The sequence below is a fragment of the Salmo salar genome, chromosome 23 (genome assembly GCF_965601325.2).
Source record: "Salmo salar chromosome 23, fSalSal1, whole genome shotgun sequence".
NCBI classification, from domain to species: Eukaryota; Metazoa; Chordata; class Actinopteri; order Salmoniformes; family Salmonidae; genus Salmo; species Salmo salar.
This window is the reverse complement of record NC_138313.1, coordinates 17,107,501-17,131,576: the sequence shown is the minus strand read 5'-3', so window position 1 is coordinate 17,131,576 and position 24,076 is coordinate 17,107,501. Positions and strand designations below refer to the sequence as shown.

General features: G+C 43.2%; 1 protein-coding gene across 5 annotated transcripts in view; it reads left to right on the top strand.

Moving 5' to 3' along the window:
- szt2 (SZT2 subunit of KICSTOR complex) overlaps positions 1-24,076 on the top strand; it is a 123,559-nt gene that overhangs the window by 54,886 nt on the left and 44,597 nt on the right. For all 5 annotated transcript variants that reach the window (XM_082967934.1, XM_082967935.1, XM_082967936.1 and 2 more), the window contains 11 exons: positions 8,720-8,794; positions 9,037-9,175; positions 10,062-10,191; positions 10,577-10,697; positions 11,530-11,682; positions 11,975-12,077; positions 12,266-12,383; positions 12,716-12,824; positions 20,270-20,388; positions 20,691-20,855; positions 21,464-21,548. In XM_082967934.1, coding sequence (XP_082824060.1) covers positions 8,720-8,794; positions 9,037-9,175; positions 10,062-10,191; positions 10,577-10,697; positions 11,530-11,682; positions 11,975-12,077; positions 12,266-12,383; positions 12,716-12,824; positions 20,270-20,388; positions 20,691-20,855; positions 21,464-21,548 — 1,317 coding nt within the window. The remainder of the gene's footprint in view (positions 1-8,719; positions 8,795-9,036; positions 9,176-10,061; positions 10,192-10,576; positions 10,698-11,529; positions 11,683-11,974; positions 12,078-12,265; positions 12,384-12,715; positions 12,825-20,269; positions 20,389-20,690; positions 20,856-21,463; positions 21,549-24,076) is intronic.

The following is a 24,076-nucleotide window of genomic DNA, read 5'->3' as shown; positions in this document are numbered from 1 at the left end:
AATACAGTTCAAATAGCAATACACAATAAACTTGCAAGCAACCTCCCTTTAACTAAAATGTCAACCACATTTTTTAAATAAACTGATAAATATATAAACCTTATTTACTTAAGTATTCAGACCCTTTGCTATGACTCAAAATTGAGCTCAGGTGCATCCTGTTTCCGTTGATCATCCTACAACTTGTTTCGAGAACTTGATTGGAATCCACCTGTGGTAAATTGAATTGATTGGACATCATTTGGAAAGGCACACAGCTGTCCATATAAGAATTTGCCAAAAGGCACCTAAAGAATCTCAGATCATGAGAAAGAAGATTCTTTGGTCGTAAGAAACCAAGGTTGAACTCTTTGGCCTGAATGCCAAGCGCCACATCTGGAGGAAACCTGGCACCATCCCTACGGTGAAGCATGGTGGTGGCAGCATCATGCTGAGGGTTCAGGTTGGAAGGTTCACCTTCTAGCCTGACAGAGCTTGAGAGGATCTGCAGCGAATAATGGGAGAAACTCCCAAAATACAGGTATACCAAGCTTGTACCCAAGAAGACTCAAGGCTGTAACCGCTGACAAAGGGGCTTTAACAAAGTACTTAGTAAAGGGTCTGAATACTTATGTCGTTATGGGGTTTTGTGTGTAGATTGATGAGGGGGAAAAAAAGCTATTTTATCCATTTTGGAATAAGGCTGTAACGTAACAAAATGTGGAAGAAGTCCAGGTCTGAATACTTTCCGAAGGCGCTGTATAAATGTGTACAGTATGTGTTACAGCCTGAATTTAAAATTGGTTAATTGGAGATTTTGTGTCGCTGGCCTACACTCAATACCCCATAATGTCAAAGTGGAATAATGTTTTTAGATTTTTTTTTACAAATTCATTAAAATTGAAAAACTGATGTCTTTCGCCAAAAAGTATTCAACCCCTGTGTTATGACAAGCCTAAATAAGTTTAAGAGGAAAAATGTGCTTAACAAGTCGTGTAATACGTTTGATTGACTCACTTTGTGTTTAACATGATTTTTGAATGACTACCTACACATTTTCCCCCCCCCCCACCTTTATTTAACCAGGTAGGCCAGTTGAGAACAAGTTCTCATTTACAACTGCGACCTGGCCAAGATAAAGCAAAGCAGTGCGACAAAAACAACAACACAGAGTAACACATGGGATAAACAAACATATAGTCAATAACACAATAGAAAAATCGAGTAAGATTAGACAGGTATGACAATAATAAATAGGCCATAGAGGCGAAATAATTACAATTTAGCATCAACACTGGAGTGATAGATGTGCAGATGATGATGTGCAAGTAGAGATACTGGGGTGCAAAAACACAATATGGGCATGAGATAGTTGGGTGGGTTATTTACAGATGGGCTGTGTACAGGTGCAGTGATTGGTAAGCTGCTCTGACAGCTGATGCTTAAAGTTTGAGAGGGAGATATAAGTCTCCAGCCTCAGTGATTTTTGCAATTCGTTCCAGTCATTGGCAGCAGTGAACTGGAAGGAAAGGCTGCCAAAGCAGGTGTTGGCTTTGGGGATGACCAGTGAAATATGCCTGCTGGAGCGCGTGCTATGGGTGGGTGTTGCTATGGTGACCAGTGAGCTGAGAAAAGGCGGGCTTTACCTAGCAGAGACTTATAGATGACCTGGAGCCAGTGGGTTTGGCGACGAATATGTAGCGAGGACCAGCCAACAAGAGCATTCAGGTCGCAGTGGTGGGTAATAAATGGGGCTTTGGTGACAAAACAGATGGCACTGTGATAGACTGCTTCCAATTTGCTGAGTAGAGTGTTGGAAGCTATTTTGTAAATGACATCGCCGAAGTCAAGGATCGATAGGATAGTCAATTTTACGAGGGTATGCTTGGCCGCATGAGTGAAGGAGGCTTTGTTGCGAAATAGGTTTCTAGATTTCTAGATTTAATTTTGGATTGGAGATGCTTAATGTGAGTCTGGAAGGAGAGTTTACAGTCTAACCAGACACCTAGGTATTTGGAGTTCTCCACATATTCTAAATCAGAACCGTCCAGAGTAGTGACGCTGGGCGGGCGGGTGCAGGCATCGATCAGTTGAAGAGCATGCATTTCGTTTTACTAGCATTTAATAGCAGTTGGAGGCCACGGAAGAGGTGTTGTATGGCATTGAAGCTCATTTTGGAGGTTTGTTAACACAGTATCCAAAGAAGGGCCAGATGTATACAGAATGGTGTTGTCTGCGTAGAGGTGGATCAAGGAATCACCAACAACAAGAGCGACCTCATTGATATATACAGAGAAAAGAGTCGGCCCGAGAATTGAACCCTGTGGCACCCCCATAGAGACTGCCAGAGGTCTGGACAGTAGGCCCTCCGATTTGACACACTGAACTCAATCAGAGAAGTAGTTGGTGAACCAGGCGAGGCAGTCATTTGAGAAGCCAAGGCTACTGAGTCTGCCGATAAGAATGCGGTGATTGACAGAGTCGAAAGCCTTGGCCAGGTCGATGAAGACTGCTACACAATATTGTCTTTTATCGATGGCGGTTATGATATCGTTTAGTACCTTGAGCGTGGCTAGAGGTGCACCCATGACCAGCTCGGAAACCAGATTGCATAGCGGAGAAGGTACGGTGGGATTCAAAATGGTTGGTGATCTGTTCCTTAACTTGGCTTTCAAAGACTTTAGAAAGGCAGGGCAGGAAGGATATAGGTCTGTAACAGTTTGTGTCTACAGTGTCTCCTCCTTTGAAGAGGGGGATGACCGCGGCAGCTTTCCAATTAATAGGGATCTCATACAATACGAAAGAGAGTTTAAACAGGCTAGTAATTGGGGTTGCAACAATTGCGGCAGATCGTTTTAGAAAGAGAAGGTCCAGATTGTCTAGCCCAGCTGATTTGTACGTGTCCAGATTTTGCAGCTCTTTCAGAACATCAGCTATCTGGATTTGGGTGAAGGAGAAGCGGGGGGGGGGGGGGGGGCTTGGGCAAGTTGCTGCGGGGGGTGCAGAGCTGTTGGCCGGGGTAGGGGTAGCCAGGTGGAAGCGTGGCCAACCGTAGAAAAATGCTTATTGAAATTCTCGATTATTGGTGGTGACTGTGTTTCCCAGCCTCAGTGCAGTGGGCAGCTGGGAGGATTCTCCATGGACTTTACAGTATCCCAAAACCTTTTGGAATTAGTGTTACAGGATGCACATTTATGTTTGAAAAAGCTAGCCTTTGCTTTCCTAACTGACTGTATATTGGTTCCTGACTTCCGTGAAATGTTGCATATCGCGGGGGCTATTTGATGCTAAAGCAGTACACCACAGGATGTTTTTGTGCTGGTCAAGGGCAGTCAAGTCTGGAGTGAACCAAGGGCTATATCTGTTCTTAGTTCTACATTTCTTTGAGTGGGGCATGCTTATTTAAGATGGTGAGGAAAGCACTTTTAAAGAACATCCAGGCATCCTCTACTGACGGGATGAGGTCAGTATCCTTCCAGGATACCCGGGCCAGGTCGATTAAAAAGGCCTACTCGCTGAAGTGTTTTAGGAAGCGTTTGACAGTGATGAGGGTGGTCGTTTGACCGCGGACCCATTACGGACACAGGCAATGAGGCATTAGTTGCTGAGATCCTGGTAAAAGACAGCAGAGGTGTATTTAGAGGGCACGTTGGTCAGGATGATATCTACAGTGAGGGAAAAAAGTATTTGATCCCCTGCTGATTTTGTACGTTTGCCCACTTACAAAGAAATGATCAGTCTATAATTTTAATGGTAGGTTTATTTGAACAGTGAGAGACAGAATAACAACAAAAAAATCCAGAAAAACGCATGTCAAAAATGTTATAAATTGATTTGCATTTTAATGAGGGAAATAAGTATCAAATACTTTTTCCCTCACTGTATGAGGGTGCCCATGTTTACAGATTTAGGCTTGTACCTGCTAGGTTCCTTGATAATTTGTGTGAGATTGAGGGCATCTAACTTAGATTGTAGGACGGCCGGGGTGTTAAGCATATCCCAGTTTAGGTCACCTAACAGTAAGAACTCTGAACATAGATGGGGGGGCAATAAATTCACATATGGTGTCCAGGGCACAGCTGGGGGCTGAGGGGGGGTTTATAACAAGTGGCAACAGTGAGAGACTTATTTCTGGAAAGGTGGATTTTTAAAAGTAGAAGCTCAAACTGTTTGGGCACAGACCTGGATAGTATGACAGAACTCGGCAGGCTATCGCTGCAGAGGATTGCGACTCCGCCCCCTTTGGCAGTTCTATCTTGACGGAAAATGTTGTAGTTTGGGATGGAAATGTCCACATTTTTGGTGGCCTTCCTAAGCCAGGATTCAGACACGGCTACGACATCAGGGTTGTCGGAGTGTGCTAAAGCAGTGAATAAAACAAACTTGGGGAGGAGGCTTCTGATGTTAACCTGTCTGGGGTATGTGGGACTGCCAACAGCCAGTGAAATAGCAGGGCACGAAATTCAAAACAACAAAAATCTCATAATTCAAATTTCTCAAACATACAACTGTTTTACACCATTTTAAAGATGAACTTCTCGTTAATCCAACCACATTGTCCGATTTCAAAAAGGCTTTACGGCGAAAGCATTGCATTAGATTATGTTAGGACAGCACCTAGACAAGAAAACCTCACAGTCATTTTCCAAGCAAGGAGAGGCGTCACAAAACCTAAAATACAGCTAAAATGAATCACTAACCTTTGATGATCTTCATCAGATGGCACTCATAGGACTTCATGTTACACAATACATGTTTGTTTTGCTCGATAAAGTTCATATTTATATCCAAAACCCCATTTTACATTGGCGTGTAATGTTCAGAAATGTTTTGCCTCCCAAAACTTCCGGTGAATGAGCACATCAATTTACAGAAATACTCATCATAAACGTTGATAAAATATTATACTGTTATCCAAAGAATTATAGATACACTTCTCCTTTATGCAACCGCTGTGTCAGATTTAAAAAAAACTTTACACCGAAAGCACACTTTGCAATAATCTTGAGTACGGCGCTCAGTCACAAAACCAAACCTGCCATTTTGTGGAGTCAACAAAAGTCAGAAATAATATTATAAATATTCACTTACCTTTGATGATTTTCGTCGGAATGCACTCCCAGGAATCCCAGTTCCCCAATAAATGTTCATTTGTTTCGATAAAGTCCATATATATGTCCAAATACCTCCTTTTTGTTCGCGCGTTCGGTCGAGTACTCCAAATGCGCTGTGCTCGCGCATTAAGTTCAGACGAAAAGTCAAAAAAGTTATATTACAGTTCGTAGAAACATGTCAAACGATGTATAGAATCAATCTTTAGGATGTTTTTATCGTAAATCTTCCATAATATTCCAACCGGACAAGACCTCTTCAAAAAAGAAAAGGAACACAGCTAACTCTCACGTGAGTGCGCGCCACTGAGTTCATGTCATTTTCTCACTCATCTCACTTCCAGGACCTCTAATTCTCTCCCCATTCACAGTAGAAGCATGAAACAACGTTCTAAAGACTGTTGCCATCTAGTGGAAGCCTTAGGAAGTGTAAAATGAACCCTAAGTCACTGTATACTGTATAGGCAATCACTTGAAAAACTACAAACCTCAGATTTCCACACTTCCTGGTTGGATTTTTCTCAGGTTTTTGCCTGCCATATGAGTTCTGTTATACTCACAGACATCATTCAAACAGTTTTATAAACTTCAGAGTGTTTTCTATCCAATACTAATAATATGTATATCCTACCTTCTGAGCCTGAGTAGCAGGCAGTTTACTACGGGCACGCCTTTCATCCGAACGTCAAAATACTGCCCCCTACCCCAGAGAAGTTAACATGCATGAAACCAAGGCTTTTACGGTTATTGAAGTCAACAAATGAGAGTGCCTGGGGAATAGGTGTAGTACTGGTGGCTACAGGGACTGGGTTAACCTCTACATCACCAGAGGAGGAGTAGGATAACGGCACTGCTAAAGGCTATAAGAACTGGTCGTCTAGTGCATACCTACACATACTGTACACACATCTGTAAGGTCCCTCTGTCGAGTAGTGCATTTCAAACACAGATTCAACCACAACGACCAGGGAGGTTTTCCAATGCCTCACAAAGAACGGCACCTATTGGTAGATGGGTCAAAATAAAAAAAAATGATTGAATATCCCTTTGAGCATGGTGAAGTTAATTATACTTTGGATGGTGTATCAATACACCCAGCTACCACAAAGATGCAGGCATCCTTCCCAACTCAGTTGCCGGAGAGTAAAGAAACCGCTCAGGGATTTCACCATAAGGCTAATGATGACTTTAAAACAGTTACAGAGTTTAATGGCTGTGATAGGAGAAAACTGAGGATGGATCAACAACATTGTAGTCCTCCACACTGCTAACCTAAATGACAGAGTGAAAAGAAGGAAGCCTGTACATAATACAAATATTCCAAAACATGCATCCTTGTTTGCAATAAGGCACTAAAGTGAAACTGCAAACAATTTGTCAAAGAAATATACTTCATGTCCTGAATACCAATGTTCTATTTGGGGCAAACACAACACATCACTGAGTACAGTTTTTTTTCCTGGATAAAAAAGGGGCGGAGAAATGAGCACAGTCGACGCAGCTTCATTTTAGAGGTCCCCCATCTTGGTGCTGTCGAGAAATTGTTGCATTTGTAAGCCAATTTCCTCCAATTCTACAGATTTCTCCGAGGAGCTGAGAGACATTTTTGCTGTTTTAATGCTTGCCATGTATAATGCTGTGTTTTGCTCAAACACAATAACAAAATGAATGATGCTAATTTCATTGTTGTAATTTTTTATTCTGTTTAGCTTTTATTTTGGTGATTATTAGTTCTTAAAGATGATATTAGAAAAAAAAATATATATATATATATATGTTCATTATCTTTTCGACATACTTTAGTGCCTGATTCAGATCCCTTGACTTTTTCCACATTTTGTTAGGTTACAGACTTTTTTCCCCTCATCAATCAAATTATTTTAATGAAATATCACATTTACATAAGTATTCAGACCCTTTACTCAATACTTTGTTGAAACACCTTTGGCATCGATTACAGCCTCGAGTCTTCTTGGGTATGATGCTACATGCTTGACACACCTGTATTTTGGGAGTTTCTCCCATTCTTCTCTGCAGATCCTCTGAAGCGCTGTCAGGTTGGATGTCACGTTGGATGGGGAGCGTTGCTGTACAGCTATTTTTAGGTCTTTCCAGAGATGTTAGATCGGGTTCAAGTCCGGGCTCTGGCAGGGCCACTCCTGCGTTTTCTTGGCCGTGTGCTTAGGGTCCTTGTCCTGTTGGAAGGTGAACCTTCACCCCAGTCTGAGGTCCTGAGCACTCTGGAGCAGGTTTTCCCTCGATCCTGACTAGTCTCCCAGTCCCTGAAAACATACCCACAGCCTAATGCTGCCACCACCATGCTTCACCGTAGGGATGGTGCCAGGTTTCATCCAGACGTGACGCATGGCATTAAGGCCAAAGAGTTCAGTCTTGGTTTCATTAGACCAAAGAATATTGTTTCTCATGGTCTGAGAGTCTTTAGGTGCCTTTTGGCAAACTCCACGCGGGCTTTCATGTGCCTTTTACTGAGGATTGGCTTCCGTCCAGCCACTCTACCATAAAAGCCTGATAGTTGGAGTGCTGCAGGGATGGTTTTCCTTCTGGAAGGTTTTCCCATCTCCACATAGCAACTCTAGAGCTCTGTCCGAGTGACCATCGGGTTTTTGCTCACCTCCCTGACCAAGGCCCTTCTCCCCCGATTGCTTAGTTTGGCCAGGCGGACAGATCTAGGAAGTGAATGGGGGCGTGCCCACCCCTCTGTTTCCTGTTGTCCACGATCAACTCCTTTGTCTTGCTGACGTTGAGGGAGAGCTTGTTGTCCTCACACCACACTGCCAGGTCTCTGACCTCCTACCTATAGGCTGTCTCATCGTCGTCGGTAATCAGGCCTACCACCGTCGTGTCGTCTGCAAAATTAATGTTGGTGTTAGTCGTGCGCGGCCTCTCAGTTGTGGGTGAACAGGGAGTACAGGAGGGGACTAAGGTGCCAGTGTGGCGGATGTGTTGTTGTCTACCCTCTGTGTGGAGTGTCTCTTGCAAGGCTAGCTGTGTGTAGCAGATACTGACAAACCGATGATAAACTATTGAGAAGTGAGCGAGTGTTGTGTGAGTGACTGAATCATCAGCAGCAGCACTAACAGCACAAGTCTCTTGGCTTAGCTTGCAGCTTTACTGAGTGTCTACCTCCAGGCTGTTTTCTCCCTCTCCTCACCAAATCGACAGGGAGCAGCACACAGCTCAGCTCAGAGCTGACAGACAGACAGAATAATACATGTGATGACCCCCGCCCCCTCCCCGTTCTCTCTTCTCGCTGGGGTACTTGTTCCAACACTGATTTGGGGAGACTCATAGGCCCTGCCAGGATAGGAGAGAAGGGAGGAGGAAAAAGCCCTGAGGGTCTCAGTCATGCTTTGGTGAGTCGAGGATAGTGGAGCTCTTGAGATTGGTCAGTGCTAGGGAGGGTTGTTTAAATTGGGCCTGGGTTGTGTTCAGTAGGTACAAACTTGAAGAATGCTCTGTGAAACAGTTGGGTACTGTCTGTACATTCAAAAATACATCTTTTTGTTTTCATTTTACATGTGCCCTAGCGAACATGCCCTTGGGCTGTGCTGACTCAGGTGAATGTGTTGTGGCGTGAGACTATAGAACCCATCTCCTTCTTTCCTCAGGCAGCGGGAAGCTGAGGCCCAGTCGAGTCCAGAGTGTGGTCTCCAGTCAAGGCAGCCTGGACTCTGACATGCTGGGTAAGAGATGGACATTATAGTGATGATGACAAAGATGATGATTATAGTGTTGATTATCATGATGACAATGATAATGATGATGACGATTATAAGGATTATGATCTTCATCACAATAATGATGGTGATGATGATAACACTGATGGTAACGCCAATGATGATAATAATGATTACGATACCAATTCTCATGATAACTGATCTCTGGCACATAACAAAAAAAAACACATCTACCTGTATATTTTCAGGTTATGACGGTGGCAGCAGTGACTCTGAGTGTGAGAGCCCCACTGTGGATGAGCAGGAGTCCCAGGCCCCTCTGATGCCTGACTTCTGGCTCATCGTTAAGATCCACCAGGACAGAGTGGAGGTGTACTCTCAATCTAGGTGAGGGAGAGGCTTAGGCAGTTATCCAGCTCATAACTGGTTCTCATCTTTATCCATTTGAACTTTTCAGAAAGCCATCTGACATGGCATAATTGTTCCTTAATGTTTCCATTATTTAGCTCCTGAGAACCCTTTTTAGAAATACATTTCATAAATACAATATTGAATACAATATTATTCTTACTAACCACGTTTCCATCCACAGTTTTTATGCGAGTAAAGTCATACGGTGTATATATAAACAAAAAAAGAAATCACAACAGCTTTGACTGAAACAGGAAGTGTTGTTTAAATTTCAGAAATGTCAACAGATAATGTGTTCGTTCGACATGGTGGGATCTTTTTGTGTCGGTTTAATGAATTGTGCAACAAATTGCGGCTCAAACGATTTCTTGCGCAGTTGTTGATAGAATAACCATCATGTCAAAGTAAATTTGCAGTCATGCGTTGCTGCTATGTTGTGTGGTCCTCCTACTATGACTTGGAAAAAGCTGCCAATTACCAAATAAGAATGATCTTGCTCTTATCCATCTCATCATATAACCTAACCTGTCCACTTTATGAACAAACTGTTGTCTAGAGATTGGGCAAGTTTGCCATTTATCGCAACAGTTTCTGTGACAAAATCATTGAGAGTGGTAAATGCCATGGAAACACAGTGAACTTATATTTGTATTAACTTGTATTCGGTACATTAGGACTTAAGCGCCAAAGTTTTTTTTTTTTATGTGCGCTACCTCTTCACGCATCTTGCAAAAAAAAATGTATGCGGATAATATGCGCATGGAAATCTGTCGAAAATTGGATGGAAACCTAGCTACTGAGATAAAATATATTTAGCAAGAGACCTGTAAGATATAAATCCATCATGGCATATTGTGTACAGGAGCTTCAATGAAGCTAAGGAGGGCAGAGTAGAGGAGAAGGAGGAGGAAGAAGAGGAGGTTCCAGAGTACTTACGGCTGCATCAGATGGTGGTGAGGAAGATTGGGGAGATCTGCCGTATCGTCAATCAGGTAGGTTACACTCCTTTATGTGACTGGGATCCTCTGACCTGAATAAAAACGTTTCCATGAAAGAATTGTTTGTGAAATGTAGGTTACGCTCTCGCCCTTCAAGACACACCTGCCACTTTTATTGCTTGTATAGCAAGTAGCAATATTAAAGTGCAGTCCTAGCCCTTAACCCTCCCTCCCTCTGTCGGTCTGGTTGGTGCTGTTCAACCTCTAAGGCTACATTCAAATGTCCACAGCACAGTCCTCTTATAACTAAGCAGCGTATTACGCTTGCATTCTAAGTAGTGTGGATATTGGAACAGGCACTAACCCTCCTCTCTCGCCTCTCTTCTGTCTCGCCCCTCTCTTCTGTCTCGCCCCTCTCTTCTGTCTCGCCTCTCCACAGCGTCTGCTACTCCAGGACCTCCACGACAGCCATGTGTGTAACTCGCTCCTGGTGGCAGAGAGCGAAGAGGACATCTGGAAGAATGAGTCCCTGTACAGACAGAGACTGGCCAACTCCGATGGTCAGTCAGTCAGCGACGCTCACAACCACACACTCATACAAACAGACATGATGCGTGCTTTTATGTAGACTCAACGACTTTCTAAACCTGCTTACATAAATATCCCAAAACTGTTTTGGGGTATCGACTACAGCCAAGGTAAAAGGATGTACAGTCGTAGTTTGTGTGGAACATCCCTATTCTAGTACCTAAGGCTATTTTAAGACATTTTTGCAAGTATCATAAACTTCATGTGCATCATATGCACGCCTTTGGTGGCACCAGGTTTGTTGTTGTACAGTACACAAGTTAGTAATGCATTGCACGTTCTTGGCCCCACAAGCTCCCAACTGTCATAGTGATAGTAGAGCTCAATCCAATACAGGTCCATGGAGATAAACACACCCACTCTCTCTAATGTATTCAAGGTTACAGGTAGGAGCATTAGTGACAGCCCAGTGAAGTATGCTCGGAGACGGGAGCAGTGTGAAACGCTCATTAGATTCATTTTCTATTTTATGGCAGCCGTTAAGCCAGAATTACCAACTGTTATTTTCTAATATCGCAGATTTTCTTTCCCGCTCCAGTGTGTGTAAATGAATTGGATCCTGTAGAGGGGATAGGCATCAGAGAGAAGGCTTGTTGTTTGCGACTGCAGTGCAGTAACATAATGTTAGTGTGAAAGGGAAGGGGCTCTCAGAACAAATTGTGTGTCTTTTCTTCGGCTGGCGTCATGCTGAAATGCGTCCCCCCCCCTTTCCCCTCAGCAACTGTTGGTAAATTTATTCGTAAATTATTTTATTTTTTAATCTTCTCTTTCTCTCACTCACTCTCACACACGTACACACAACAGATTACAATGCAGAGGAGAGCTACCAGCCACGGGACTACCTCGCGGCCACGATGCAGTTCATCCCAGGTCACTTTGCCTGTGAGGTGGTGTGGAGCACTGTCATCCACATCCACCCTCGCCTCAAGATGGGGCCTAACATGGGGGTGTCCAGGGGTGAGTCCGTGACACCCGTAAAATACAGAACAACAATGTGTTTGGACATGCAGGAAAAATAAACACCACCCACAGAGCAGAACTTCATATCTTCTTGACCATTAACAATAACCCCTTGATTCTGAAATGTACTTTTGAATATGCCAGTATGAATATACTTATGAAAATGATCATGAATAGGTCTTCCTTTACTTAAAATACATTTTAATATGATGGATTCAGTATAATTGAGATCATTTTCTCAGTATATTTATTTGTGTTGAAAGACTCTCTTCTCATCTCCATATCCCAGCTATCCAGGCTCTGCGGTCAGTGCTCAACGCCATGTGTGTGGTCAACAGGAAGAGCATGTTTGTCTATCAGGAGCGCTCCACTAAATCAGTCTTCTACCTCAGGTTAGCCCTGGTGACCCCCTCGTTCTAACTCCGCTGCCTCCCCTCTCATTGTATAACAGTCCCACCTCTTCATAGGCTCTCCTCTCTCCTGCATCCAACCCTGCACTCAAATACTTTTATTGAAGGAATTGAATTGAGCAGGCCAATATCTTGCTTATGAATATTCCCATGATCTGTTTTCTTCCCAGACTTTCGGAGACGTCCCAAACAGGGAAATACTCTGACCTGGATGGCAACCTGCACCCCATGTCTCGCTGCGTCGGCCTCGCCCGGAGCCAGGAGCCGCTCTACTCTGAGGACCTCACGGTACATTAGCACACTTTCTCATATGAACAGCAAGCATCTTTGGTCCTGAAGAACCATTAGGGCTCTACTCTTGTCGTCTCATCGTAAACTCATACCACGCTCATAGTGGATTTCTCTATAAAGAGCAGGCAGCTTTGGCCCTGAGAAACCATTAGGACTCTGAGATGGTGTCACCGCTAGATGATTGATCTGCTGTTCCCAGAACTGTGGTATCCTGCTCTTGGGTTAGAGAGGATTGTGCGATGTCACTGTCAAATATCTACAGTGGTCTGACGTGGGTTTGTGTGTCTGCATGTTGTGTGTGTGTGTCTGTGTTTTACTCCTATCCCCAGGGCTCCCGGTCATCTCTGGAAGGTGCTCGGTCGTCTCTGGAAGGTGCACGGCCAGTGGGACAGGTGGATAAACACATCTTGTTGCTGGTGCATGGAGTGGGAAGTGCTGGTAAGACAGGGGTTTGAAGAGCAAGGGGAAGAAAGGGGCTCACATGGCTAGGGGACGATTCTAGGAAAGAGTGTAATTGACAGTGATTATGACTGCATACTTTTGGTACTGATAGCAGAGAATCCTACAATGTATGGATGGTGAGAAGAGTTTGCCTAATGAGGGATTAACTGCATATGTAAAGGGCTGATGCAGGAGTTATGAGTAAAACATGACCTGTTTGTCTCCTCTCGGTGCATTTCCTCTCTGAGTTAAATGTGTCCCTGTATACTGTCCTCCTGGCAAACAGATGAAACATGAAACTGCTGATTCATTCTCTAGTCTGTGCTGCAGTACCTTCTAATGGCCTGCTAGATGGCACTGTTGCTCTGACGCCATCTAGCTCTTCCCAGGCTTCGTCCATGACGTCAGCTCTTTTCCTCTCAAAGTTTTTCTTAGCTTCAACAAGAGGGACATATTACATTCGTACATGTTTTTTTCCTCTCCCCCACAACTGTTCATACAGCTCAACTTCTTTATTGATGAATTCCTTTGTTTACAGAGAGGTGACATTTTCTTGAAGTGTTTGCAATTGTTTCAATGCAGTGTTTGTTTCTAAGGCTCCAGACCAGGGGCCTCATTTATAAACCTTGTGTATGCACAAAATATGTACGCTCCAGTTTTAACGCAAAAGTTGGCGTTCATAAAAACTGCCCCTTGACCTGTGAATGTGCTTATCCTCCTGCAAACTTTAGACCATGCGTACGCATAGTTTCTAGTGGTTGAAGTATTGCATTGCCACAAGGCAAAAGTAGCCTAGTAACCTTGTGCAAATAGGGAATGTAAGGGTGGATGGTAGGCCTCTTACTTGCCCTGGTTGGTTGGCGCTGTCTGGCTGGTGTTGGTGAGAAAGAGAGGATGCAGAAGATCTAGTGCGTGGTTTTTATTTTAAGGCTCTTGGAGCAGGTATTTACAAAATATACAAACCATCCAACAAGATGCTGGACCAGGCTCAGTGTATAATAAACATTTTTTCCCCCCCAAAACTAGTCAAATGAATAGAAAGACTGAAGTGCAGTCTGACTAGCCCCTAGGGCTTAGAACAGATGGCCCTGCCAAGCCAGGCGGCCATCTTCAACTACCATAAAGCTCTACACCTGAGCATATATACCCTGGCAGAGAACAAGTGACAGGAAACAGGAAGCACTTGTATTTGGATGCACTTTGTCAAACTAAGCCTATAAACACTTAGCAAAATAAACAACTCTACAATAACAGTTTAGATACTATAACCTGTACGATACAGAAATATACAGAATACTTTTAAAGAGCTGGACTAAAGCAGAAACTCTTTCCCCCCTATTAGTAACATAGAGTCCCTTTAATTAATTGTCACCTGCATGCATGGTGGCCATGCCCCTCCACATGCCACAAGACCAATCTCACACAAACATTTGTTAGTACTGCTTTAGACTGGCAAATAGTACAGATTTAGACTAGCAACATAACTAACACACTTTCTGATTTACTTCTCATGTCTTCTGTAATTTATATTTAATGTTTAGAAATGATTTAGAATCGATCAAACACAGGTAACGTGACCAAGCAGTTCTATCACTATGTATACTGTGAAATGGGTCTAGTGATGAGGCACAGAGTTAGCTTTCTCATAGGGAATGTATGATGATTTATTCATGAAAAAAAACAGGTAGCTAAATATGAAGATGCAATCATTGGCTGTCAGTGAGAAGAGCGAAAATCTATTAATTTGATAGTTACATTGTAAAATAATTAGAAATCTATTTCTGATTATTTAGTTAATTTCCATGATCATTGCAAAATAAACTCCTGACTGATGGTTTCATTCTTGCAAATTAGCCAACAACAAGTTAGGATACAGTGGCTTGCGAAAGTATTCACCCCCTTGGCATTTTTCCTATTTTTTGCCTTACAACCTGGAATAAAAATGTATTTTGGGGGGATTTGTATCACTTCATTTACACAACATGCCTACCAATTTGAAAAAAAAAACAAGAAATAAGACAAAAAAACAGAACTTGAGCGTGTATAACTATTAACCCCCCCAAAGTCAATACTTTGTAGAGCCACCTTTTGCAGCAATTACAGCTGCAAGTATCTTGGGGTATGTCTCTATAAACTTGGCACATCTAGCCACTGGGATTTTTGCCCATTCTTCAAGGCAAAAACATCTCCAGCTCCTTCAAGTTGGATGGGTTCCGCTGGTGTACAGCAATCTTTAAGTCATACCTCAGATTCTCAATTGGATTGAGGTCTGGGCTTTGACTAGGCCATTCCAAGACATTTAAATGTTTCCCCTTAAACCACTTGAGTGTTGCTTTAGCAGTATGCTTAGGGTCATTGTTCTGCTGGAAGGTGAACCTCCGTCGCAGTCTCAAATCTCTGGAGGACTGAAACAGTTTTCCCTCAAGAATTTCCCTGTATTTAGCACCATCCATTATTCTTTCAATTTACGCCAGACATAGCATTTTCCTTGATGGCCAAAAAGCTCAATTTTAGTCTCATCTGACCAGAGTACCTTCTTCCATATGTTTGGGGAGTCTCCCACATGCCTTTTTGCGAACACCATACGTGTTTACTTATTTTTTTCTTAAAGCAATGGCTTTTTTCTGGCCACTCTTCCGTAAAGCCCAATTCTGTAGAGTGTACTCCAATCTCCGCTGTGGAGCTTTGCAGCTCCCTCAGGGTTATCTTTGGTGTCTTTGTTGCTTCTCTGATTAATGCCCCCCTTGCATGGTCCATGAGTTTTGGTGGGTGGCCCTCTCTTGGCAGGTTTGCTGTGGTGCCATATTCTTTCCATTTTTTAATAATGGATTTAATGGTGCTCCATGTGATGTTCAAAGTTTCAAATATTTTTTTATACCCCAACCCTGATCTGTACTTCTCCACAACTTTGTCCCTGACCTGTTTGGGGAGCTCCTTGGTCTTCATGGTGCCACTTGCTTGGTGGTGGTGTTGCAGACACTGGGGCCTTTCAGAACAGGTCTGTATATATACTGAGATCATGTGACAGATCATGTGACACTTAGATTGCACACAGGTTACTAATTATGTGACTTCTGAAGGTAATTGGTTCACCATGTCTTATTTAGGAGCTTCATAGCATAGGGATGCATATGCACGCACCTCTTTTCCGTTTTAAATATATATATTATCATTTTCTTTCATTTTAGGTATTTTTTTAATTTCACTTCACCAATTTGGACTATTTTGTGTATGTCCATTACATGAAATCCAATTAAAATCCATTTAAATTACAGGTTGTAAGGCAACAAAATAGGGAAAAAACGCCAAGGGAAATGAATACTTTTGCAAGGCACTGTATGCTACCATTTGTCCCATCTCTCATTTAATTGGACCCACTTCACAGTAGTAAATACTGTTGATAAGCTACCGGTATTTTGCTCTACGCGATCTGATCCGAAGCACAGTGTAACGGTAGAACAGACAGTTCACCTTTTCCATTGACGTTTGTAGGCTACGTCTTAATACTGTAATGTCAAATTTCTTGAGTAGCCAAGACAATATTTCATTTATAAACATAATATATACACTATATATACAAAAGTGTGTGAACACCCCTTTAAATTTGTGGATTCAGCTATTTCAGCCACACCCGTTGCTGACAGGTGTATAAAGCACACCGCCATGCAATAGAATGGCCTTACTGAAGAGCTCAGTGACTTTCAACGTGCCACCGTCATTGGGTGCCACCTTTCCAACAAGTCAGTTCGTCAAATTTCTGCCCTGCTAGAGCTCCCCCGGTCAATTGTAAGTGTTGTTATTGTGAAGTCGAAACATCTAGGAGCAACAAAGGGAAAGGGAGATACCTAGTCAGTTGTACAACTGAATGCATTCAACTGAAATGTTTCTTCCGCATTTGACCCAACCCTTCTGAATCAGAGAGGTGCGGGAGGCTGCCTTAATCGACATCCATGTCATTGGCGCCCGGTGAACAGTGGGTTAACTGCCTTGCACAGGGGCAGAATCTTTACCTTGTCAGCTCAGGGATTCGATCGCTCAGACGCAAAATGGTAGGCCACACAAGCTCACAGAACGGGACCGCCGAGTGCTGAAGCGCATAGTGCATAAAAATGATCTGTCCACGGTTGCAACATGACGACGGGCACCACCTTGTAAAAAAATCCTGGGGAGAACCTTGGAAGTTATAAAGATAATTAAGTTGCTAATGGCAGCCTGCAGTACCCTGGTCAGCCTACTCAATGAGAGAGGGCAGCGTGAGCTAGCCTGAAATGTCATTTCCTGGAGTAGCTCAAACTGTGCATGTTATGTCATGCCATCTTAACCGACTTCATTTGGCTTCAATGCGCTGTTGAGTCTTCACATAGGAATCAATGGTGTCACGTGATTGATGACTTTGTCCATTCATAAATACAGTCATTGCTCCAGACTCCTTACTGAGCATTGATTTGCATAAATATGTCAGAGAGAAACACCTCTAAGGTATCCTCTCAACAGTAAAGGAAGTCAGCAATACACAATTTGAGGTAGAGAAGCAGCCGTCATATACTGAACGAAAATATAAATGCATCATTTAAAGTGTTGGTCCCATGTTTCACGAGCTGAAATGAAAGATCCCAGAAATGTTCCATACGCTCAAAAACGTATTTATCTCAAATGTTGTGCACACTTTTTTTTTTTTTACTTCCCTGTTAGTGAGCCTTTCTCTTTTACCAAGATAATCCATCTACCTGACAGGTGTGGCGTATCAAGAAGCTGATTAAACAGCATGATCATTACTCAGGTGCACCTTGTGCTGGGGGCAATAAAAGGCTACTCTAAAATGTGCAGTTTTGTCACACAACACAATGCCACATATGTGAAGTTTTGAGGGTGCGTGCAATTGGCATGCAGACTGCAGGAATGTCCACCAGAGCTGTTGGCAGAGAATGTAATGTCAACTTCTTTACCATAGGCCGCCTCCAATGTCGTTTTAGAGATGTTGGCAGTACGTCCAACTGGCCTCACATCCACAGACCACGTGTAACCACGCCAGCCACCCGGACAGTTGATGAAACTGTGGGTTTACACAACTGAAGAATTTCTGCACAAACTGTCAAACAGTCTCTGCTCATCTGCGTGCTCATTGTCCTCATCAGGGTCTTGACCTGACTGCAGTTCGGTGTCGTAACTTCAGTTGGCAAATGCTCACCTTTGATGCCCACTGACATGCTGGAGAAGTGTGCTTTTCACTGATGAATCCCAGTTTCAGCTTTACCGGGCAGATGGCAGACAGCGTGTATGGTGTTGTGTGGGCGAGCGGTTTGCTGATGTCAACGTTGTGAACAGAGTGCCCAACGGTGGCTGTGGGGTTATGGTATAGGCAGGCATAAGCTACAGACAACGAACAGAATTGCATTTTATCGATACCGTGACGAGATCCTGAGGCCCATTGTCATGCCATTCATCTGCCGCCATCACCTCATGTTTCAGCATGATAATGCATGGCCCCATGTCGCAAGGATCTGTACACAATCGCTGGAAGCTGAAAATGTCCCAGTTCTTTCATGGCCTGCGTTTTCACCAGACATGTCACTCATCGAGCATGTTTGGGATGCTCTGGATTATGGCTGACCCCAATTAGTCGACTGGCCGATTGTTTGGCCGACAGGCTGTTGGTCGACCAAGATTTTATTTTAGTTGAGCAGTAGCGAAGATATATATTTTTATGGCACAAGAGACACCTGTTATTCCTGCCCATCTCAGTGAACTAATCCAATGCAGAGGCAGCAGAGATGACATTGTCCAAGAAGAAGGGGAGTGTGGCTAAAATGCACAATGCATGTCTCTCTCCAGGATACACTCTCTCCCGCCAATTTATGTACATTCATTGTTTCATAACATAATTGTGTGAATTGTTTGCGTTTGATTGTTAGTGTATATGAATTCCCCATTACATATATCACCAGTAGTACATTCCTATAATTTCAAATCTACAATGTTTGTTTGGTTATGGTCATTTCTGTTAATGGATTCAATATATTATTATTCCAGTCTTTTACCATTCTCATTGTCGGAGTGGACATGTTATTTGCAGAGCGCACAACTTGTGTTTATTTCGTTCCATTTATGAGTTTGGTCAATTGTATTTTGTTTAGAGTGCTCCTGTCAATGTTGAGTAAGGACGGACACCTAATTACGCATAGAAGTTGGCCTATAGGCCACCTGGCCTGTGCACAAATCTACACTACTGTGTATAACTGGCAGCTTCATTAAATATTACCCGCAAAACACCAGTCTCAACGTCAACTGTGAAGCGCCAACTCCTGGATGCTGGTCTTCTAAGCAGAGTTGCAAAGAAAAAGCCATATCTCAAACTGGCCAACAAAAAGAAAAGATTAAGATGGGCAAAAGAACACAGACACTGGACAGAGGAACTCTGCCTAGAAGGCCAGCATCCCGGAGTCGCCTCTTCACTGTTGACGTTGAGACTGGTGTTTTGTGGGTACTATTTAATGAAGCTGCCAGTTGAGGACTTGTGAGGCATCTGTTTCTCAAACTAGACACACTAATGTACTTGTCCTCTTGCTCAGTTGTGCACCGGGGCCTCCCACTCCTCTTTCTATTCTGGCTAGAGCCAGCTTGCGCTGTTCTGTAAAGGGAGTAGTACACTGCGTTGTACGAGATCTTCAGTTTCTTGACAATTTCTCGCATGGAATAGCCTTCATTTCTCAGAACAAGAATAGACTGACGAGTTTCAGAAGAAAGTTCTTTGTTTCTGGCCATTTTGAGCCTGTAATCAAACCCACAAATGCTGATGCTCCAGATACTCAACTAGTCTAAAGAAGGCCAGTTTTATTGCTTCTTTAATCAGAACAACAGTTTTCAGCTGTGCTAACATAATTGCAAAATTGTTTTTTAATGATCAATTAGCCTTTTAAAATTATAAACTTGGATTAGCTATCACAGTGTGCCAAAGGAACACAGGAGTGATGGTTGCTGATAATGGGCCTCTGTACGCCTATGTAGATATTCCATAGAAAATCTGCCTTTTCCAGCTACAATAGTCATTTGCAACATTAACAATGTCACTATATTTCTGATCAATTTCTCAAAGTAATGTTTTCTTATGTCTTTGTTCATTGAAGAACTGGAAAGACAAAGCCAAGTCAGGTCTGAGGCAAGGGTCATTTTGACATGGTCTCTATTTTAATTGCTTAATCTGTCATCTCCCCTTCATATGCACTGATGGGAAAAATACTTAACCGATTTAAAACAATATGGTGGACACTCATCATTAGCCTGGCTTTCACCTGGTCAGTTCTTTCTGGTCAAAGTGATGAAGGAGAGGAGGCAAGGAGATGACGGATTTAAAAATAAATATATATATTTTTTTATTTACAATAAAAAGCTATGGTTTGAGGTCTATTCTCCTGACCCCTGTCTCTGCCTGGTCTCCAACACAGGTCCAGAGATCACAGATGAGCTGGTGAAGGTTTTGAGGAAGCGTCTGGATGAGACCACCCTGGACATCATCACCATCATGCTGGGCAGGAACTGCAAACTCACCCCCGCTGACGTGGAGGTAAGTGATTTGGTGCATTGGTGTCGCATATATTCTTTCGATGAATCGTGATTTAATGGAGGCAGAGATCTTAACCGAAACGTTCGGTTTGTTCTGTGGCGGAAAGGGGCTGAATATGCTATTTTCACCAGTTCAAATGTAGCTACTTTCACCCCCCAGAAGTAGTGATGAGATTTGCTTCTGAATCTCTTGTGGAAAAGACAAAAGATTCAGTTATGGGTTTCAGAGATGACTTAGTGTTAAGTAGGAACGGGAGAATCATTGATGTGTTGCTTGATTACGTGTTGATGTTCTTCCCTCAGTTTATCCAGCCGTCAGGCTCCCCAGCCACTGAGGTGATGGAGTTTACTCTGCCGCAGTGCTTCATGCCCTGGACCCCTGCTGTGGCCCACTACCTCAGGCAGAACCTGCTCATCTTCCTCCACATCCCCAAGTACACAGACAGCTACGTAGAACACCACTTCAAGGTATGCAACACCGCTAGTACACCACACTGGTACCACTGCACGAGTACACAGACGGCTACAGAACATCGAGCACCATTTCGAGGTAGGCTACAGCCCAGCCTCACCCTGCATACAGACATTAAGGGGCAAAATCTGCTTCTGCAAGTAAAAAGTGTGTATATAATGTCCCACCTCTCCCCCTCTCAAATTTGGAAGAATTTAAACCAATATAAACTGACCTCTGTCCCACCAACATTGTCTGGTGTGATTCCGCTTTAATAAGCGATTTTTGTGTCTGAATGCCGGGTAACATTACTCCCAGCACTAGGGCTGCCCAATTCAGATCTCTTTTCCACTCTCTTTTGACCCATCTCATCAGATCTTTTTCAGAGCTGATCTAATTGGTCAAAGTGTTTTTCAGCGACGTATTTGTCAGTTTTAGAGGATGATAGAAGGGGACCATTCAAATGATGCAAGTGTGGTGTATACAGTTTCCTATGAAGGGGTGTAGGCTAGATGCATAAAAAAAGAGGACCAATCGACTGATGGATAGAGTAGTGACTACATTTATTTTTTGACAAGTTTCATTTTTGTGTACGAAATCACATCTCTCTCTCTCTCTCTCTCAGCACTACTTCCATCAGAGCAGTGAACTACCTGACTCTGATGTCTACCTCTACAATAAGCCTGGGGGCCAGGGGACTGGAGGGAAAGGTAATGAAGTTCTTTCTCTCAGCTGTCCCTGCACACACACCATCCTCTCACTCTGTCCCTGCACACACACCATCCTCTCACTCTGTCCTCTCACTCTGTCCCTGCACAGTGTCCATCTCTCTGTCTCTCTCGCGGTCTTGCACTGTCCCTCTTTTTCTCTCTCTCTCGCACGCACACGTGCACATACCCACACGTATCCCATTGCATATGGCATAGCGCACCCTACACCTAATTCACCACCTGATATTGTGTTTCTTTATAATTAGGTAGCCTTCGCTTGTTTTCTCAAATTATTTAGCTGAGGCTGTATTTTCTCTCCTCTACTTGACGGTTTTTGCTCAGCGGAGTCAGGTGTGTGATTGTGTGTGTATGTGTTTATAAGCTGCTGACTTCGAGGGAGTGATATCACAGGTTGTGCTGACAGCCTCTTTCCCTATTTATACCTCTCACTACATTAAATAATCGCACGGCAAATTATCACAGCACTGCCTTTGCCTCGCATAGCTAATACGCACTAAGCTGACTTTTGTTCTGCTAAGGCACTTCTGGTGTAGAATGTTCATTTCTCTGATTAGTGTTACACTCGTTCTCCCAAGGTGACTGGCCCATCAGACTCCCCAACTTCCATATGCGAAGTGTGCTTTGGTGGATAGCTTGCCAAAAAATGAAATGAGACTGAATAATGGCCTGTTTTGTTGTGTATTCCCCTGTTTGAGGATCAGATCATCTTTCTCTTGGGACAGCACATGCTATTTGCAGCACATGCAGGTTGCTTCCCAAATGGCACCCTATTCCTCATATAGTACACTAGTTTTAACCCGAGCCCTATTGGCCCGGGTGCACTATAAAGGGAATAGGGTGCCATTTGAGATGCCCACACAACCCAGGCTTTTGCATTCATTTCCCATGCAGTCGCGCTACTTTTTAATTGCTGTGAAGGGAAGCTCTGACTTCATCTCATTCATTTTAAATATTGCACAACAAGGTGCTGAAGTGATTTGATTGAACTTGATCCCTGCCTGGTGTGAGAACATGCCAGGTGCAGAGATGGAACGTTTAGTCTTGCGCTGTTGTTTTCCACGGCCAGTTTATTAAGAAACTGTTTTCCAGTGGTTGCCACGCTAATCTTGTAGAAAAGTCACAACCTAAACTACACGCCTACTGGGCTTGAATACCATGGAAGGAATTTTAGCATGGGCTGCTGCTTCAGTGATTCCATCTCAGAGAGCTTATAGACGGCGTTTTTATTGCAGAATTCAGACAGAGATATTTCCCTCTCAATAATAACTGTGTATGAAGGCCCTGCAACAAATAACTCCTATAATAACTCATGTATGTTATTATATGTGTGATTAAAATAGTAGCCATGTCTGTGCGTAAAGGAAGTGAAAGAGTGTAGTGCCAGGCTAGTGGAGGCCTAGCTCTGGTCCAGGGCATTCGTGTGGCTTGTTAACACTGAGCCTTCTTAAAGCTGCACTAACGCCCTGGACCAGAGCTAGTAGAAGCCCGGCAGAGGGTCTCCTGGACATTTTGCATTCAATTGGTAGATAAATTCCGGTAACTATCCACAAATGTACAGGTTTTCTAGAAATCCCAGTTGGACGTTCGCAGAACCAGGAAGGAATAAGCAGGAAATCCGTAATCCTCCGACCGGGATTTCTGGAAAACCTGTGAATTTTGGGAAAGTCAGCGGAACCCTTTTGCGACCCTAATTAGAGATGATCTTAAGATGCTGTTACACTGACTCCGCCAATTTCCTCACCAGTTTATCCGTTTGCACTACTTAGTACACAGTTCGCAACATACCACACGTTACATGAGCAACTGATGCACCATCTGGCCTTCAGAAAGGAGCTGATGAGAGACACTTCTCATAGCATATCTGATGATACTAGAAGGTAATGTATTGAGGGTATGTCTGTCTGTCTGTCTGTTGACTCAGGTACCATGTCGGACCTCGTTCAACACCTCTTCCCACCCTCTCAGTTCCAAGGTATCATGTTTTATGAACCCCTAGCTACCTTGGCTCTACTGGCCTGGCTGGCTGGGGGTGCTTCTGCTCTTGCCTCATTTTCCATATGGCTTTATTTGGCTGTGTTTTACTCTTAAGGGGAGATTGGCTCTTTGGAAGTAAATTGGCTGCACTTCAACAGCAGTAGTCTTTTTAATGTGGACCGGATTGCTTATTTGAGTTGCCCATTGCTCTCTGCATTACTTTTTAAGTGGCATGCAGAGTGACCTGACTGTTCTTTCTTTCTTTTAATGTAGTCTGGTGGTACTTTTGCCACCTTTTTAAAGCTTCAATGTGTTCTAGACTGGCTTTGGTCTCGGTTATAATGGCTTCTGCAGTCTATCAAGAGATGCTGCTCAATGAGAAATTGAATGGAAAATAATCAAGCATAGGAATATGTGTGTGTTTGAAGTTTAATAGCATCCAGCTTTTAAACTAAATTGAATGTTTTTTTTCCAATTAGGCAATGATATTTACGGCTATTGAGATATATAGGCTGGTTAAACACAGGGCTACT